Source organism: Bos taurus, chromosome 4 (genome assembly GCF_002263795.3).
Source record: "Bos taurus isolate L1 Dominette 01449 registration number 42190680 breed Hereford chromosome 4, ARS-UCD2.0, whole genome shotgun sequence".
Taxonomy (NCBI): Eukaryota; Metazoa; Chordata; class Mammalia; order Artiodactyla; family Bovidae; genus Bos; species Bos taurus.
The window spans coordinates 106,676,376-106,695,983 of record NC_037331.1 but is presented as its reverse complement, the minus strand read 5'-3'; the positions used below and the strand labels follow the sequence as shown (position 1 = coordinate 106,695,983).

The 19,608-nt window shown below is 48.3% G+C and overlaps 1 protein-coding gene across 2 annotated transcripts; it reads right to left on the bottom strand.

Annotated features, from left to right (window-relative positions):
• Window positions 1–1,486: 1,486 nt before the first annotated feature.
• CASP2 (caspase 2) lies at window positions 1,487–18,247 on the bottom strand. 2 transcript variants are annotated; one of them, NM_001144104.1, is made up of 11 exons: window positions 18,079–18,247; window positions 14,518–14,668; window positions 14,056–14,223; window positions 13,814–13,895; window positions 13,147–13,241; window positions 12,691–12,867; window positions 6,720–6,848; window positions 6,480–6,570; window positions 2,569–2,718; window positions 2,316–2,425; window positions 1,487–2,169 (listed from the first exon to the last, which is right to left on the bottom strand). In NM_001144104.1, the coding sequence occupies exons 1-11, from the start codon at window positions 18,150–18,152 to the stop codon at window positions 2,038–2,040; spliced, it is 1,359 nt and encodes a 452-aa protein (NP_001137576.1). In that variant the 5' UTR covers window positions 18,153–18,247; the 3' UTR covers window positions 1,487–2,037. The 2 variants fall into 2 exon arrangements, with proteins under 2 accessions (NP_001137576.1, XP_005205920.1); XM_005205863.4 differs by lacking the exons at window positions 1,487–2,169; window positions 2,316–2,425; window positions 2,569–2,718 and adding an exon at window positions 6,332–6,396 and having other exon boundaries at window positions 18,079–18,239.
• Between the last annotated feature and the right edge of the window lie 1,361 nt (window positions 18,248–19,608).

Sequence of the window (19,608 nt, the reverse complement as noted above, 5' to 3'; positions counted from 1 at the left end):
ACTTCCAGATGACACTGAGCCAAGGGCAGGACTTGGCAACAAGTCTCCAAGCCCCCGGCTCACAGAACGAGTGTTTACTGAGCACCTGAACTACCAGAGCCTGGGCACTGCGCCCGGCACCACGGGAGACACAGAGGAAGTCGCCCTGCACGTGACTTCCGCCCTCAGGAGCTAATAATACCAGTGGATGAAACAAAACACGTGTGAGGACACAGAGTACACACACTAAACTGGGCATTTTTACCAAAAGGGAGATTTCGTCAAAGGGTAGGATTCTGGCTAGGGTTGCTTCCTTTCTTCAGCAAACATTTACTGAAGACCTATGACGTGCCAGGCACTGGGTCCGTATTAGTGAACGAGAGAGACAGGGTTTCCACCCTCATGGAGTTTAAAGGGGAGATGCGAATGAACACGTGAAGCACGCACGCATATAATGAATGATTATACAGTGTGATAAGTGCAATGAGGAGATTAAACAGAAGACAGAAATAAAGTTAAAAACAACACTCTATTTTTAATAGAATGGCTTGGGAAGGCCTCCACAAAAAGGTGGCCTTTGAGCTCTGATTTGAAGGATAAAGAAGCCACCAGGGCCAAGAGTGGCGAGGGGTAGGACTCAGCGGACCCAGGAACAGTACCTGATGGTCTAGGCCAGGAAAGACCTCAGAATGTTTGAGAAACCCAGGACACCATTGAGCTGTCGCTCACAGGGAAATCAGCACTTATGAGGCCCTACAGGCCAATGGAAGGAGTCTGGATTTGATTAGAGGTGTGACAGGAAACCAAAGGGTTCCAAGCAGGGGAGCGAGAGGATCAGATTTATACTTAAAAACAAATCTGTCATACAGAGATTAGATTGTCGTACGGCAAAAAAGGCCTTTAAGAATAGAAGGCTTCATGTAAGTGCATATAAAGGTGGCTTCTATGGTAAATAAATAACATATATAGAGCACTGACCTCCCTGAAATGGACAGTCACAATGGGAAGGGGAAATAACACATAAAATCCAGAGAGGATTTAATACAGAAGAAGAAAGCCGGAACAAAGTACTATACTACATCCTCAAGCAGCCAAACGATCCAATTAAGCTGTATTTTAGACGATTTCGTGGCTGCCGTAAACAGAATGAGACAAAGGTAAAGAGGGGAGAAACAGGAAGCAGAAAGATAACAGCCAGGAAGCTTTTCTAGGAGGGGCACTTCACGGGAAGGAACACGAGGATAAGGTGGCAGACTGCCAAGCATGGGCAAGCACAGCACCCTTATCTCCTCTGCTGACACTCCCTGCAAGGCTCACTTCAGGAACAAAGCTCAGGGCACCCACAACCCATGAAAAGATCTTGGAAGCTTCCATGGGCAAAGATCAACAAGTTAACAGACACAAGGCATCCAAATTCTGACCTCTGCTGAAAGGCGGAATTCCCAGAGCCCCAAGGAGCCAAGAGCTGAGCTGAGAAGACAGTCCTTCCCGGGGGAGACCCTCTGGAATCGAAGGGGACAAACGCACAGGTCCGGGCCCGCCCACAGTAGCAGAGGGTGCTTGGCCTTTTGAAATCAAATGAAAACTGTCTGCATTGAACTGAAACTCCCACTTTGGGACAAATGGGGCCGGGACATGAAAGGAGAGACGGGAGGTGTGACCTCTGGGACATCTCAGCTCCTGGAACAAAAGCAATTACCAGGGTGCTTCCTCCAAGAGTGCTGGGGGCAGGAGCTGAACACAATCATCGAGGAAACCCACAAGATACTGCGTGCACAGTGTCATTCGCCAGGTCCCTCAACGGAGGCCACACGCTCCTGGCAACGAGTCCAGCCAGAGCCGGCTCTCCAGGAGAGGTGTGCACAGGAGGAGCTGGTGGTCCCAGGTCACCAGTGGAGACGGTGGGCGTGAGAAAGGAGCCTGGGGGAGTCCCAATCCCTGAGGGGAGGCACAGAAGCTGCGCATCCTGGAGAGAGAGGCTCTACCTCGCCTCCTGAGGCCCAGCGGCCTCCACGTGGCCCGGTGACGAGGTGGGATGCAGGGGGTGGGGGGCTGGCATCACGTGGGGGGGTGGCCCGGGAAGAGGTAGAGGTGGCGGCACAGGGTGCTACAGTACTCGGACATCTCCTTGCAGCGGTGGAACTCCGTGCCTGGGGCGTAGCCTTCTCGCTCCTTGATGAGCGCGTTCACCTGCCAAGGCAGAAACCCAGGGGCCAGGGTCTGAGAATTGGGTGTTTTCAGAATCCCAGCACAAGTGGAAGGGTGGTGGAAGACTGAAAACCAGTGCAAGGGGGCAGGAGGGTGGAACAATGCGCGGCCGGGCAGAGCCCGCTCACCTTCACCAGCATGTCGGCCACGTGCATGTCACAGGCCCTCTCGGAGAACACCTGGGTGAGGGCCTCCACGTACCAGGAGCCCCGCTTGGTGTTGCGCATGGCAGCGGTCCCTGCAACCAGAGCAGCAGCGGGCGCCGACTGAAGGCCATGGGCACCCTCCCCAGCGGACGGACCTCCCCAACACCCGCCCTGGTCAGAGCCCTGAGTGACAGAGCCTGCCACCTCTGGAATCACTCCTCGGGACACACAATACCTCTGAGGCAGGCGTAGCCACAAATCATGTCTGAGCGGGTGGGCAGCCGCATCTTCAGCAGCTCCTCTCTGCTGGCATCGCTCTCCTCGCATTTGGGGGATCGGTCATGGTTCTTCCCGTCTTGCAGGTCGACCCCACGATCTGTTTCATCTGTAGAAAAGCAAATAAGAGTGGACAAAGACGTTATTTCCTCCCACCTCTCTTGGGCTTGTCACAGGCAAGCCCAAGTTCCCTGCAACTGGGACGGGAAGAGCCATTTCCAGCTGTTGCCTCCAACCTGTGGCTGATGAATTAATTAAAAAAAAGGAAAACAAACACCATTACTCCCGCTCCTCTGCCAGTGTGCACCGATCAGGCAGAGATACGTGCCCACGCACACGCACGTATATGTGGTCTGAGCTTTGTCCACTCTGTGTAAGACAGGCAAAGTGCTCAATCAAACACTCCTTGTAAACAGAACGAAAAGCCATCTGCGTCCACGATTCACTCGTCCGATTATCAGTATACCTGGAAGTCAAAGTGCTCCTTACTGTAATACACGATAAAATACTGATACAGTTATACTACATAAAAAAGAGAAACCAGTTAATAAACCAAAAATATAATTACTACAAGTATGCTGTATGAAAACCACAACCACAATGTCTATGTTTTTGATAAACACATTATAAAACTAAGCATGATCAGCTGTTTCCATGGTGTTTTTGATATTTTTAAACCACTTATTATTTATTAATTTCATAAGCCAAATTGTAGCTGGCACGCAAAATTTAAGAGACACTTAAAATCTGGATAATCAACTGTTTTAACAATGTAAAAAGGACACTATTATATTATTAAATTATTAGCAGTAGATCCTCAACATCCCCTGAGCACACACCCAGCCTTCTGACCCGGGCCTTATCTAGCCCCAGACATGTTCCTTCTGACGCTGTTGCTTGGGAGTGGTAGGACAGCTTGTCAAGCCAGAGGTAACAGTGTGTAAGCTTTCTTTTTCTTCACATCTCCTGCTCCAAGTAACACCTGAGAGAGCCTTAAAGGGGAGCGAAACTTGAAGGTCTGTGCAGAAAATGACCAAGATTCACTGATCTGACAAAAATTTACTGTGCAACTGCCATGTGCCAGGCACTGTTTTTGTTTTAAGCCCAAGGGATACAGTGAAGAGAAAGTCCCCATCGTCATGGAGCTTACACTCCAGTTTAGGAGCCAGTCAACCAGTGCAGGGTCCTTTTTCGAGGCATCAGTTATGTTAACTGAGTACAGCAGAAGACAGGTGAGCTCAGACTTTTAAAGGAACAGCCGGCTTACTGGTCATCCCTTGGAGGATTTGATTTTAGAGAAAAGATTCAGCTTAGCCCAGGAGGGCGCTATTTCCCTACCCAGGTCTGGTATTTGTATATAATCTCTGAACTCAGGAGAAAATGATTGTGAACATGTTACTTCACTTTGCCAGTGATGCCTCCTACAGGAAACAGGCCAAGCTGCATGCGTCCCTCAAGAGAAAGGAGACGCCTCTCCCGCCTTTGTGTCTCAAATCTATTGATCAACAAATGGCTCTTTTCTCACATCCCTGTATCTGTTTTCTGTATTACTGCTCCACTTTTTAGGCAGGCTAATTTCCATCCTAGACAGCATATTACAAAGCAGAGACGTTACTTTGCCAACAAAGGTCCATCTACTCAAGGCTATGGTTTTTCCAGTGGTCATGTATGGATGTGAGAGTTGGACTATAAAGAAAGCTGAGTGCTGAAGAATTGATGCTTTTGAACTGTGGTGTTGAAGAAGATTCTTGAGAGTCCCTTGGACTACAAGAAGATCCAACCAGTCCATCCTAAAGGAGATCAGTCCTGGATGTTCATTGGAGGGACTGATGCTGAAGTTGAAACTCCAATACTTTGGCCACCTAATGCAAAGAGCTGACTCATCTGAAAAGACCCTGATGCTGGGAGAGATTGAGGGCAGGAAGAGAAGGGGATAACAGAGGATGAGATGGTTCGATGGCATCACCAACTTGATGGACTTGAGTTTGAGCAAGCTCTAGGAGTTGGTGATGGACAGGGAGGCCTGGCGTGCTGCAGTCCATGGGGCCGCAGAGAGTCAGACACGACTGAGTAACTGAACTGAACTGAATTTCTATCTATTGAAGCCAATATTTATGATGTGCTACTAAGTGTCAGGCAGTGCCCTGGGCCTGTGGATACAGCAGGGACATAAAAGGAGGAAGTTCCTGCTCACACATACTCTTTTTCTCAGCACTGCTCCCTGTAATTATCCTAAAAAAAAAATTATCCAATTGTTTCTTATTTGTGCTCCCAATAGCTCTGTACTATTATCTTCTGTGAAAGCCCAAAATCTCAGCTGTGACTACAGGTTTATGATCACTAGGATCTGTCTCATGTGGTCAGCCACATCTCACTACACGTGACTGACGCAGATGGAGAACCAGGCATACCTGTGGCTCAGCCCACTGTGGGGCAGGGGAAGGGGTGTCCTTTTGATCTTGGTGTGCTTGTCACACTGCACTCCTCCTCTTTCCCTGAAAGGCCCTAACTGCTGTTCCACTGCTGCTCTCTGCTATGCGTGCGTGCTAGGTCACTTCAGTTGTGTCTGATTCTTTGTGATCCTATGGTCTGTACCCACCAGGCTCCTCTGTCCATGGGATTCTCCTGGCAAGAATACTGGAATGAGTTGCTATGCCCTCCTCCAGGGGATCTTCCCCACCCAGGGACCGAACTTGTGTCTCCTGTGGCTCCTGCATTGCAGATGGATTATTTACCTCTCTCTACTATGTGTTAGTTGCTGAGTCATGTCCGACTCTTTGCAACCCCATGGACTGTAGCCTTCCAGGCTCCTCTGTCCATGGGATTCTCCAGGCAAGGATACTGGAGTGGGTTGCCATTTCCTTCTCCATGATTCTCTGCTATACCCATATAAAAAAATATATTATTTGAATCTTTGGACAAAAGGACCTTTAAATCAAACTGTAAGTCTCTTAAGGGAACAGACCATGTTATAACAGTCAGAGCTGGTATTCTGTGGATTTACCATGAGCCAGGCACTGACCTAATACGAACCACTTTCATGTGAACCACTTCACTTAACCATCACAACAACACGACCTTAGGACGTGTGATTACCTACATTTTATACGGAGGAAACTAAGGTGAAGGGACATGGAGTAACCGCTCTATAACTTCACATGACTAGTCAGTAGCAGAGGCAGAATCTGACTCCACATTTAGAGCTTTCAATCACCACTCTTTTCCTCTGAAATGAGACGCACACCCGCATGTCTTCTGAGCATAATCAGGGAGTCCTGGCTTGTCAAGGGATGAAAAGAGAGTGCATGCAAGAGGGATGGAGGAGCTCGCGAAGAGCAGGAGCCAAAGGTGACGCGGGGCCTCCACACTGCTCTCCCGCACGACACAGGAGGGGCCCGGAGAGGAGAGGAGGCGAGAATGGGGTGTGGGGGAGAAGAGGAGGAGGAGAAAGGGGGAGGAGAGGTGGAGAAAGAAAAAGAGGAAGAGGACCAAGTGAGAGGGTGAGGAAGCAGAGGCAGCTGGCAGACCCTGAACCAGAAAGAGCGATGAGAAAAGTGCACCAGGGTTAATAAGCACAGGAAAAAAGGAAGCGTCCTCAGCAAAGAAGGCGAAGGCACTGGCCGAGAGCGTCCTGGGGGCGGACGCGGTGGCACGCAGAGAGCTGACCACCTGAGAGCCAGGGGCGGCCCGAGTCCCAGCACACCCCATGCGTCGGGAGACACTTACAGAGCAAGAGAGGCGGTGGCAGCAGTGAACAGAAGGAGGTGCCCAAGGGATCCGCTAGCACCTGAGAGGAGCAAACAGGAAAGTGAGAGCGGGTGGAGGCTGCCCGGGGGCCATACCCAGGGGCCGGTCCGCCGGGGCACTCACCTCCACGGCAGGCCTGGATGAAGAACATTTTCGGTTTGTTCTGTAGGCTTGGGCAGTTGGCATTGTCAAAGAGCCGAAAAACCTCTTGTAGCTGTTGGAGAGAAATAAGGGAGAAGAGGAGGTTGGTGGTCAGTGGGACCCGAGTCCTGTAGACATAAACAGCGGCCGTCCCTGGAGAGACGGGCAGCAGGAGGTGGCGTGGCCCAGGCTCAGCAGCCGCGGCCACAGACCGGCACGCACCTGGAGCAGTTTGCCGTCCACGCCGTAGACGCCGCCCTCCACGCCGTGGGAGAGGAGCGCCACTATGCAGGAGTCAGTGACTCGGTGAACCGGGAGCTGGGCAAAATTCTGCAGTTTCTCTTGCATTTCCTAGGAGAAAGATGCCTTTCAGGGTTGCTCACTAGAGTCAGCACCTATACAAGCTTCCTTTTGGTGTCTGAAGCCCTAGGCTATTAGAAAATCAAACGCGTTCTCTACCAAGTCAGAAGCTAAGTAAACACAAGAAAACTACATGACTTTAGCTCAGTTGGTAAAGAATCTGCCTGCAGTGCAGGAGACCCGGGTTCAATCCCTGGGTCGGGAAGATCCGCTGGAAAAGGAAATGGCAACCCACTCCAGTATCCAGAGTAGCCTTGTAGGCTGCAGTCATGGCTGCAGTCCATTGGGTTGCAAAGAGTTGGGCACGACTGAGCAACTAACACTCACTTACTTAGACAAAACACTGAATATAATGATTCACAGGCTCATTATAAGCTCATGTGAAGAACTCCTGGAGTGAAGCCAAGTTATTAATGAAGCTAATCATGCAGATGCTAGTTAACTTTACCCACTCTTCAGGCATCAACCAGCTCTTGCTTCAGCGCATGTGCCCTTGTATGTTAATGGCACAAAGGGGACTGCCAGGTAAACTGTGAATGAGTAAGTAACACACTTACAAGACAGTAACAGCCGTTAAGAACTGTTCTGTGATCACGGGCTCACAGGATCATGACAGCAGAGAACAGCAGTACTTCCATGCTGTTTTCTGTCTCAGAAATGAAGTTCCCAGAGATGATGATGATGTCTGTACAAAAATGCTTTTGCTCACAGAAGAACACACTCTATGGAGGACTCTGGACAGGGTCCTGACTACCTACATGAGCCAGTGGATCAGAGAGACCTAGGTTTAACCCCTGGGTTCATAAATTAGAACAGGTTCTAATATCCACTTTGTAAGAAGACAATTAAGAGTAAATTTTCTCCGAGTTTGTAAAGATTAAATGAAACACTGCATTGCTGCTGTTGTTTAGTGGCTAAGTCACGTCCAACTCTTCTGTGATCCCAAGGACTGTAACCCACCACGCTCCTCAGTCCATGGCATTTCTCAGGCAAGAACACTAGAATGGGTTGGCATTTCCTTCTCCAGGGGATCCTCCCAACCTAGGGATGGAACCCACGTTTCCTGCATTGGCAGGTGAGTTCTTTACCACTGAGCCACCAGGGAAGCCCTGAAATATTGCATAGAAAGGGCTTATCACTACGCCTGGCACATACTGCAAAGATCTGCCTTCATACTGTGCCATATTATTTTTCCAAAGAAACGCTGTAGTCCAGCTTAAGAATCTTTTTGATCTTGCACTAGACTGCCATATATGAGTAACACTCCACCTTAAGCATTTGCTCTATACAATGTAAAGTTATAATACATCTAATAGCATAATTATACCAATGTGATACAAATCGTTAAAATTATGTCTCCCTCTACAACTCAAAATGTCTAGATTGTCTCTGAGGTGAGCAGGGAGAAAATGAGTTCATTTTGCCATGAATTTGACCAAAATATAATGAAGAATGCGCTATAAAGCAGAGCAGTTTCAGAACACGTGTATCGAACAGCACCATACCCAGGTCCTACTTGTATTAACAGACTGCAGGGGCTCTCCAAGTGTGACCTCTCAAAGAGCAGCATCAGCCTCACCCGGGAATCTGCAGGAAATACAGTCTTTGCTCCCGGCAAGCTGAGCCTCCACAAGCCCTCCATGTGAGTCTGATGTACTAACGTGAGAACTTATCTGCTGTTTGGAACATATCTGTTTGCAGATAACTGAGATTTCATAAAAGACTTGAAAGTCTACAGTTTCACTGGAAATGGAGAAACTGGCTGTGTTGAAAGAGCATGTATACTTTCTGAGCAAACAGAACCCAACCATAATTCTGGAGATCTTAAGGTAATAAAAGATATCCAAAATTCATTCAATAATATATAATCTCCAGAGAACACATGTAAGTTATGACTGCTCCTCTGGAGTTGACTATAACAGAATTTAACACCTAACAGTGGAAGCTAATTTTGCTCCAAGGGAATAGAAGTATAGGTTTGGCACTCAGGAGCATTTCGAACTTAACTGAGGTTATTTTATCAGTAAACAGAAGACAACAAAGTCCAAAGTAAGAATAGACAGGCTCTGTAACTGAATTTAAAAAGACTAAACCACTGAATAAATGGGGGTTAGTCATTTGGGGGAATTTTTCTGAAAGCAGCATAGCTTAAAATAGGATCTTGAGATCTATTTTTGATAAAATTACAGTGCTTCTATAAATAGCAGGGTTCTTCACACTTGTATGTGTTTTTGGCTGGGGGACACAGAAGAAGGGAATAAATAACCTGTGAACTCCCTGAAACTACACACAAAATTCTATGGGCAGCTGCATTTTCCAGAGATGACCCATAGCGCTTGTCACTACACTCTCGAAGCCATCTGTGACCAAATGCAAGCTATAAACCAATACCTGGCGAAAAGAAATCTGCCACTTTAAAGGGTATCTCATTGCCTAACATACAATAAACTATAATTCTAGAACTAGTAACCTCATGAGGTGGAAGCAACGAGAACAGACTCTGATGAAGAACGGAAGCACTGAACACCTCCATGGGCAGGGAAGATACCAGCATGCTTGTCAGCACCATCAGCATAAGACAATTTAAGATTACACCATCTCAGATTTTTAAGTGACATTATCTCTAAAGCAAAAAAAAGGATAATACGGGGAGAAAAAGAGGATCTAAATTTTCTTGGTTCTGTCTCTGGCCTGCTGAGGACATTCGATCAGGAAGAGGTCACACCCACTGCCATCATCTGGTTTCAACCGTGCCTGCAAGCCTGCCTGGCCACTGTCAGAAACTGGCCCTGCAACTGTCCCGTTCTGCACCTCCAGAGCTGCTGAGGCCCAGATACGTGGGGAGGGCGATACCCTCAAGGTTCAATCCTAGCCCTTTGGCTCCTTCTCGAAGATCATAGGCTCTCATTACTTAAGTCTTTTTCCTACACAAGTAGCTCCCAAATTCACGTCTTTGGTCCTGACGTCCTCAGAGGCTCTCAACTCCTTCCGTTTTCCTCCTCCTTCAGTCACAAGGCACTGGCGGCACAACCATGCCATTACACTGTTTTTCACGTGTGTTCCTTTCCTTTTGGTCCGCTATCCTGTTCAGAACCCCTGCCATCTCATCACAGCATGTGGGGTCTCAGCTCCCCAGCCAGGGATCGAACCTGCACCCCGTGCGTTGGAAGCATGAAGTCTTAACCACTGGACTGCCAGGGAAGCCCTCTACCTCATTCTTTACAATGGTGTCATATTAATCTTTCTGAATCATCACTGTGAATGCATCACCTTTCTATTCAAAAACTACTAATGACGTTGGAGTGTCAGCACAAGGAAGTCCAGTTCCTTTGGGAAGACGTTCAAGGCCCTGGGCATTCTGGTCCCTTGATCTCCAATCTTGTTTTTGGCACTCCTGGGCCCCAGACACTTGGTTCACCACCAGGTCCTGAACATCACACACAGCTCTAACCAGTATGCTGTGCCCCCTGTGTAGGACCCCTTCACCCCTCCTCTCTCCTCAGCAGCTTCCACCCTCCAAGGACAGCTGAAATCTCACAACCTCCTGACCACATCTACCCAGGTGGTAGTTTCTTCCTCTTCACTACTGCAGAAGACACTGTCTCTAATCTTTTCTTGTCTCAGGAACATTAGGGGACGTGCTTTTTTTTTTTTTTTTTTTAACTGAAATCAAGACTCTCATCTAACTGAGGTGCCTTGAATTCAAGGTTCACATTTTAAAAAATCTCTGAGAGCTCACATAGTTCCCCATTATAAGGGTCTCAAAATTTAGGGTGAAAGTCGCTCAGTCGTGTCCAGCTCTTTGGACCCCATGGGCTATATATATATAGTCCATGGAATTCTCCAGGCCAGAATACTGGAGTGGGTAGCCTTTCCCTTCTCCAGGGGATCTTTCTAACCCAGGGATCAAACCCAGGTCACCCGCATTGCAGGCGGATTCTTTATCAGCTAAGCCACAGGGAAGCCCGAGAATACTGGAGTGGGTAGCCTATCCCTTCTCCAGGGGATCTTCCTGACCCAGGAATTGAACCAAGGTCCTACACTAAAGGCAGATTCTTCACCTACTGAGCTATCAGGGAATCTCTGGCAGTTCACATAGTTCCCCATTATAAGGGGCTCAAAATTGAACTCTGCTGCAATTCAAGTCATGGAACATTGTAATCAGAGAATCAGAACCCAACAGGTCCTTGAATCTGTATCAGGGAATGAGATCTGTGAAGTGGGCTCATAGGCCCATCATGTCACCAAGAAGCAGGAGCCCACAGCTGACATGGTGATTAGGGATGTATCTTTTAACTATCAGGCACATAAAATCCTTTATCAGCTGCATAAAATTTGGAAAACAAAGAGTAAATCCCTAGTAAAAGGAATGATTAGACCAAAGCCACTGAAGAAATGTAAACAGCATTCATTTTGTTAAATGACCTTCTGATAGGACTCCCTCTGAAAGAATTCCTGTTGTCCCACCCTTACTCCAAGCCCAGGAGACTCTCAGGAAAGTACCTGATGATCAAAGAACCTGTTCTAGCCATGGCTTTGAAGCAAGGGTGAGTTTACTCCTTTGCAGGAGCTGCTATCACTGAGAAGCTGGCAACAGCATGTAAAGGACAACATTCAGCTATAAACCACTGAAATTGGCCTCACCCGAAGTTCAGCAGATACATAATCTATTTCATAGAAGTAAGACAACTGAGAAACAGAAATGAAATCCACAGACAACGCTGAAGACAGACAGGGACTACCCTACCTCAACAGATCAAAGACAATCTCCTAGCAACCTTAATTTTACCATGGATATTCCCAAGTTTAGGAGAGTACTGTTTTCCTGGAATCAAATGGAAGAATTAGTATCGATTTACCAGTGGACTATTTTCAGTTTCAAAACAGAACTCCCTAAAGGTAAAAAAGTCAGTGGTACAGCCAATAATTGAGGCTAACGGAGACTAACTGATCACAAAAATGCTGATGACCTGCAGGAATCTAGTTCAAAAGTTATCTACCCGAAGATCTGTCTTGTGGTCACACAACTTATAACAGGTCATGTTAATTCATGAAAGAGCAACAAAACAGTATTTTACAAGCACAATTCTAGCAAACTTTTACCGGCCAACGTCATCGTGAGAACAATAGCTGGAACCCTAAGCAGCAGTATCAATCAAGAAGTCACTGTCCTGTGTACTCCTGACTTATATGTACCTTTCCTTGGTTGGCTGGGTGCATATTGGTGTCTCCTCACCTCCTGAGTGCTTGGGAAACAAGTTGCTTAGCTGGGAGAACCCGATCCTGGACCATTCTTACTCCGGGAGCACAGCCACCCTGGGAGGTCAACACTGCAGCAGCCGGCTGGCCCCAGATCTTTCTCTCTCTCCTTTTAAAACTTCAGGTATTTATTTTGGCTGTGCTGGGTCTTCCTGGGAGGGCTTTTCTCTAATTTAGGAGAGCGGGGGGCTACTCTTTTGTTGTGAAACACAGGCTCCAGGGCCCTCGGGCTCAGTGGCTGTGGCTCCCAGGCTCTAGAGCACAGGCTCTGAAGTTGTGGTGCGTGGGCTTAGTTGCTCTGAGACACATGGGATCTTCCCAGATGAGGGATCGGACTCATGTCTCCTGCATTGGCAGGCGGACTCTTTACCACTGGGCCACCAGGGAAGTCCCTGTTTTCTTTTTTTAAAAACTAGACTGCAAGGTAGGAGACACAATACAATAAGTAAAAAGTAGGGAGAGAGAATAACTCTAGTAAAGCCCAGCCCGCCTGGCATAGAAGCACGGACATGTCTGGCCCCGACGTGTCACCAGCTCTCTGATGCACAGCATGCCCTACACCTCAGGTACCTACCTGAGCGGTCTGGTCAAGAAGAACGTGAACTTTGTAGCCCAAGAGCTTGAAGAGGGTGACAAGAGTGCTGTGGTCCACATCCCCTCCAGAGCGGAACTCCAGGTCTTTCTCTCCAGTGAAGTGTACGTTGCTCAGCACCAGTGCCAGGCCGCGGGGCCGAGACTGCAACCGGTAGGCCTGGGGAGGGGCACCCGATGAGACCGTCAGCCTCGTGAGGACAGAAACTATGCCTCCCCTTCCAAAATGAGACATTTCAAGAAAATTAAGACGTCACATTCTTCTTCATAGTCCCACCAGGTCAAAATATAGAAATGCCCACAAAAGACAGTCAACAGGCAATGCTTTTAGGACTAACAAGGCAAGAAGGAAATGATGTACACACAAGCTAGCTACGTTCAGATGAGGAAGGGGATCTCATTTCCCAGTGCCTTTCCTCTTGCCATTTCCAAGACTCACCAGGTGGTGGTGTGTTTGATAAAACTCAGGCGTGCAGGGCTTCACCTGAAGGCAGGGAGGACCATCTCCGTGGTCTAGGGAGTGCTCCACTGCATCTGTGGCACACAAACCAGAAAAACTAGCTTATAGTCTACTTGGCAATCTTAGTATCTTCATATAACTTCAGGTACCCTTTGGTCTCGCTCACTCCCCTGGTTCGTAAGCACTACAGAGACAGAGATCCTGTTTGCTTTTGCTCATTACAGGATCCTCTGCACTTGACCTGCCTATAGTAGTAGGTGCTCAACCCAAAGAATGACTGAATGGGGTATGGGGTATCTGATAAAAGTCTTATTCTAATCAGTACGCTATCACTGTGAAGTAACTCAGCTGTATACAAACACACACCAATCACGTGAAGGAATCTTTGGCCCTTGTTGCTCCAAGGGCCAATCACCATTAAAAAAATCATCTGTGATGGAAGGAAAACAGGTCCAACCTACACCCCACCTAAACTGTCCTGCTGGTTCCTAACAAATGCACTGAGGAAAGTGTGCCAGTTATAAACAAAAATAGGTATCACACTGGGCAAAGTCAGATACCAGTCAAGGAAACAGAAGTCAATCTGCAACAGGGGACTGGTTGGGGCGGAGATGGGGTTGTGCTATTTTACATCATCAGTTCTTACCTGGAGACAGGTGGAGCCGCTTGTGGCGGGTACAGGACTCACACACCGGGAAAGGGAGACTCAGGTCATAGTCACAGCTCAACTGTAAGAAAGCAGGACCCACCAAGCCAGGCTCAGGGGAGCTGGTTCAGATCAAGTAACACAGAACCCTAGTCCCCCACCCCAACCCATCCCCACTGTCTGAAAGATGCCCTTCCCACCAAACTAGCCTTTCTCAACACACACAGCCTAGGGCTCCATACCGGCGGGACTACAGGCTGAAGACCAGACAGGGTTCTGAGCAGCAGCTCCTCCAGGTGACTCTGCTTGGTCTCCCTCAGGGCCACACAGAAGGCATCAAAGGCCTGGGGGCCTCTCTTGGGCAGCAAGTTGAGGAGTTCCACGTTCTGGCCGAAACTGCCAGTCTTGGCCTACAAGGATAAAACATGACGTCACCTTTACTCACCCAACTGTAATCCTATTTCTCCAGGCGAGCTTCCCACTAACATCATCATCCGTCTCAAGAACTCCTTTTCACAGAAAGAAATGGATGTGTGAACTCCTTTCCGTTACTCGTGGATTCTGTCTGCTCTGTCAAATGCTTGAGGGCAGAAATGCACTTTCGCTGCCTTAGGGAAGCATGACATGCTTCCATGCTGTGCCATGCTCTGTTCTTGCTCTGACCACCCATGTATTTCCTTGGCTTTCCTCTTTTCCCTCAATACCTGAATGTGCTCTCTCATTTCCAAGGTGATAATGTCCTTCTCTAGGAGGTGTTCCAACAGTTCACTCAGCAGCAGCTCTTTGGCCAACACCACTCGGTTCTTTTTGAGAGCTTCCTGATGGTCAGGATGCATGCCACACCCTCTCAACATCCTGCAGATAAAAGGCGGACAGAAAAGCCGTCAATACAAGACGTGGCACAGAGGAGTGGGGTGCAAGAGGCGTTGGTAGGAAAAACATAAAGAACAGGGCTTCCAATAACTAAGACATACTTTACTCAATCTGCTTAAAATCACAGAAGTATTGTTATTAGGCAGTAACACATTGATTATAAGCAAATGATATACAATCCTTTACAGAGAACGTTCAGCTGAGATCATCTTCTGTGTTCTAACTAGAATAACAAATGTCTATCGTGACAAAAATCACACACACACAAGTACACATCTTCACAATAAGGAATACTCCTGACAGACCAGTTTTAATTAAGGGGTACTTCAGAAAACATTTCACATTACTTATCTAAGTTGCTGACAGTGACTGACTTTAAAATAATGCTCTGTGAGAAATAAAATAATTTAATACAATGGCAAAAACTCAACAGACAACTTTAACAACAAATAAATCACACACACACACCCCTTCTCAAGCCTGTATTGCCCTGTGTGCTGTGCTTATCTGCTTCAGTCGTGTCCGACTCTTTGTAACCCTAAGGACTGTACCCCGCCAAGCTCCTCTGTCCACGGGAGTCTCTACGCAATAACACTGCAGTGGGTTGCCGTGCCCTCCTCCAGGGGATCTTCCCGACCCAGGGATTGAACCCATGTCTCTTACATCTCCTGCATTGGCAGGCAGGTTCTTTACCACGAGCGCCACCTAGGAAGCCCACTTCTACCAACTAAAACTATGGTTTTTTAAAACTGTTAGCTCCTGTGACAAAATGACACCAGAAATGACCAGAATCCTGTAAGAACTGCATTAAGTAGAAAGTCTGACAGTGACAGCAGATAAATGTCAACGACAGCAACAATCAACGTAACCTGAAATCACTTATAGGGTTAATCCCTGTAAAGGCTAAATTATTTTGGTAATTTAGTTTATGAGGGATGCCTTCACTTAAAGGACTCCTTCATTTTGCTATGCATTTGGAAAGAGATCTGCTTCTGTTGATGAACTAAAAGAATCATATTTCCAATATATACCATCTGTATGCCTGCTGCTGCTAAGTCACTTCAGTTGTGTCCAACTCTGTGTGACCCCATAGACGGCAGCCCACCAGGCTCCCCCATCCCTGGGATTCTCCAGGCAAGAACACTGGAGTGGGATGCCATTTCCCTCTCCAATGCATGAAAGTGAAAAGTGAAAGTGAAGTCGCTCAGTAGTGTCTGACTCTTAGCGAACCCATGCACTTGCCAGCCTGCTCAGTTTCCAAATACATAACAACACTGAGGATCTGATGGCAGTAAGAAAGGTAACAGCTTCAGTTTGCAACGTAAAAATCTATTTTAAAATGCATCCTGATTTCAAAGATGTTAAAATGTGTTTGTGTGGGGGTTGAGGGTGAGTGAAGTGAAGTCTCTCAGTCGTGTCCAACTCTTTGGGACCCATGGACTGTAGCCTACCAGGCTCCTCCATCCATCCATGGGATTTTCCAGGCAAGAGTACTGGAGTGAGGGGGACATACATTTCACAATCAGTGAAATACCATGCATTTGTAGAATGTCCATGGTTTAATTCTAGAATGGAGGAGGGAAAAGCAGCTTTGGAAGAGCTTCTGAGGCACAAGAAATCCAAAGGCAGAGGAACCAGCCAGTAAAACACTCCCAGAGTTGTGTTGTTTAGTCATTGTGTCCAACTCTTTTGTGACCCATCGACTGTAGCTGCTGGGCTCCTCTGTCCATGGGATTTCCCAGGCAAGAATACTGGAGTGGGCTGCCATTTCCTTCTCCAGGGCCCAGGGTTACAGCTAGCCAACTTTCATTGATTTTGGGGTTTGAGGCAGTGATGTTTGAAACTCCGCTTTAACTTCTTGTTTCTATCGTAATACTCCTATTACCCCATATATTCATTAAAAACCTGCTACAACAATACAATCTAGAGAGAAATCAGAATCATTAAGAATCACCTTGGCACCTGCCAATGCAGGAAACACGGTTCGATTCCTGGTCCTGGTAGATTCCATGTGCAGCAGGGCTACTAAGCCTGTATACCAAAACTACTTCGCATGTGCTTTAGAGCCCAGGAGCCACAACTACTGAAGTCAGCGCACCCTAAAGCCCGTGCTCCTCAACAAGAGAGAGTACTACAATGACAAGTCCAGCAACTAGAGAAAGCCCCAAGGCAGCAACGAATCAGCATGGCCATAAGTATATAAATACTTAAAAAAAAAAAAAAAGAATCACCTTGGAACACACACCAAAGCAGACATGCATGAACTCAGATAAAAATAAATGTTAATAGGTCAGTCGCAAGATAACATCGCAGCTGGATACTGGGTATTTCCTCAGGATACATACCAATGGTGGGGCAGTTTACTCAACTTTTTTCTCTTAATTTACTAGTATTTTCTCCTTGAAACTTTATCCTCCCTCGGTTTCCATGCCACCATTCTCTCCAGTTTCCCTCTCTCCCTACTAGGTCCCTATTTTCCTTCACAGGATCTTTGGTCTGCCCTTAAACGTTGACAATCCCTCTCAAAGTCTCTCCCCATTCCCTCTCATTCACACAATTCACTAATCGACACTCGGTTCTTAACTCCAAAGTTCTGGACTTTAATTTTCCATCAGTAACTCATTAGGGTTTAATTTGAAGCACCATCCATTCTCCACACACCTGCTCCTTCCAGTCTTTCCATATCTTGGGCAGTTTCAAACATGGACTTTTCAGAAGTAACCACAACCACTTAGAACTTTAAGACACATCTGGAAAGAGAGGAGGCAGTGGAGAAAACGGACGCAAAGCCGAGTCTTAAAAGTCCTGATTCTGTGTCCTTCTGCAGGTCTGGTTCGAAAGCCCTCAGTTAATCTTCTGGGTCTGCCATGAAAGGATTTACCTAGGGCAGAGACCGAGGCACACTCACCTCCTTGTCTCAAAGTACTCAAATCCCAACACCTCTGTGGAATGCTTTGAAAATCTGGTCATTACACCCAATGCAATACAGATCATGATTTATTTGACCTAAAACAAATGCACACCAGGCAGAGGTCTGCAGGTCTCACAGGTGTTTAAGAGAGCAGTTTAGTTCCTAAAAAGGGAGCCAAGAAACAGAAAAGATAAAGAATCATTTAAGAGAAGCCGAGATTTGGCGAGGCTGAAAAGAGCTCCTCTGGTTCAGAGCCCCGTGCGTTGGAAGTAATGGAGGCTGGGGAGTCTGTGCACGAGGCGGACAAGGCCCAGAAGAGATTCACCCGCCTGCGCTCCCCTCGGTCATTGCTTCCCTGGCTGGAAGCGCGGATATAGCTGCTTCCAGGGGCTCCGAGGTGACGAGGCGCCAGGACCACACGCCAGAAATCTGCGTTCCTCCCCTCGGACCCACTAAGGACCCCCGGACTCTCCCCACTCACCTGCGCCCCCTATCAGCGGCCATCTGCTCCTTTGGCTGGAGGGGGTACTGGAAGCCCGCGCTCGGCGCCGCCATTTCCCACTTTTCCCGGGCTGTGCGCGCACCCCCAACAGCCCAAACAAACCCCGAGCCGGGTCCCCAGCATCCCTCCCCCGTCCTTCTGCGCGCAACGCGCCTGCGCACTGCCTCCTCTAGCTCCGCCCCCCGCCCCCCCACGCGAGGCCAGCCCCGCAGGAGCGGCCGCCGCAGCGCGCGCAGGCGCAGAACCCGCACGGTGGGCGCGCTGACCAATAGGGCGAGCGAGCGCGCTAGGCGGAAGGGGAAGCGAGGGGGCCGCCCCACCCTACATGGCCATCCGATTGGTCGACGGTTCCCGCGGAAATCACAGCTCCCTCCCCCGCACCGCCCACTTCTCCTCACCCGCCTATTGCGAGAACTCTGTGGAGATGGGTGTGGACGGACATCTCAATTTATTGAACTGTCGGGACCATGGTAGGGAGGACAGCGAAAGCACTACAAGGTGCTGGACATATTCCCTGCGCAAAGACTGAGAAGAGTGGGTCAGCGATGGTGGAGCAGCTCCCTCGGGCTCAAACCTGTGTTACATGCTTAGACCGTGATTACGGAGAAGCTGGCGTTCTGTTTGGATCTGAGGAAGCCGGTCAGGGAGCCTGGGGTAAAGCCCAGCGTCACAGCGCAGGGGTGAGGCTGACGCAATCGGAGACAGCGTTCAAGTGGCTCCAGTGCCTCATTTAATAGATGATTTATGGAGGATCCTTAGATAATCGAATTCCTTGGTGGCCCAGACGGTAAAAGCGTCTGCCTACAATGCGGGAGACCTGGGTTCAATCCCTGGGTCAGGAAGATCCTCTGGAGAAGGAAATGGCAACCCACTCCAGTACTCTTGCCTGGAAAATCCTATGGGCGGAGAAGCCTGGTAGGCTACAGTCCATGGGGTCACAAAGAGTCGGACACGATTGAGTGACGTAACTTTCACTTTCTTTCTTAGATATTCCACCAACTCTCTCCAAGAACGTGGGGTGGATCATCATATCCAGACATCCTGAAAATCACAAGTGCCACCCCCTGGGGCAGTTTAACTCGCTGCTTCCCCATCAGATGGGGACTCTGCATTGGGAACTGCTCTCCAGCCGCCCCCCGCCCCCCACCCCATAGCTCAGTTGTTAAAGAATCCGCCTGCAATGCAGGAGACCGGGGTTTGATTCCTGGGTCAGGAAGATCCACTGGAGAAGGGATAGGATACTCACTCCAGTATTCTTGGGCTTCTCTTGTGGCTCAGCTGGTAAACAATCTGCTACAGTGTGGAAGACCTGGGTTCAGTCCCTTGGTTGGAAAGATCCCCTGGAGAAGGGAAAGGCTACCCACTCCAGTATTCTGGCCTGGAGAATTCCATGGACTGTATGGTCCATGGGGTCGCAGACTCTCACCGACTGAGCAACTTTAACTTTCACTCCAGCCCCCCAGTCCCACCGCGCAGGAACTGCTCCCTTTCTAGAACAGGGACCGTCCC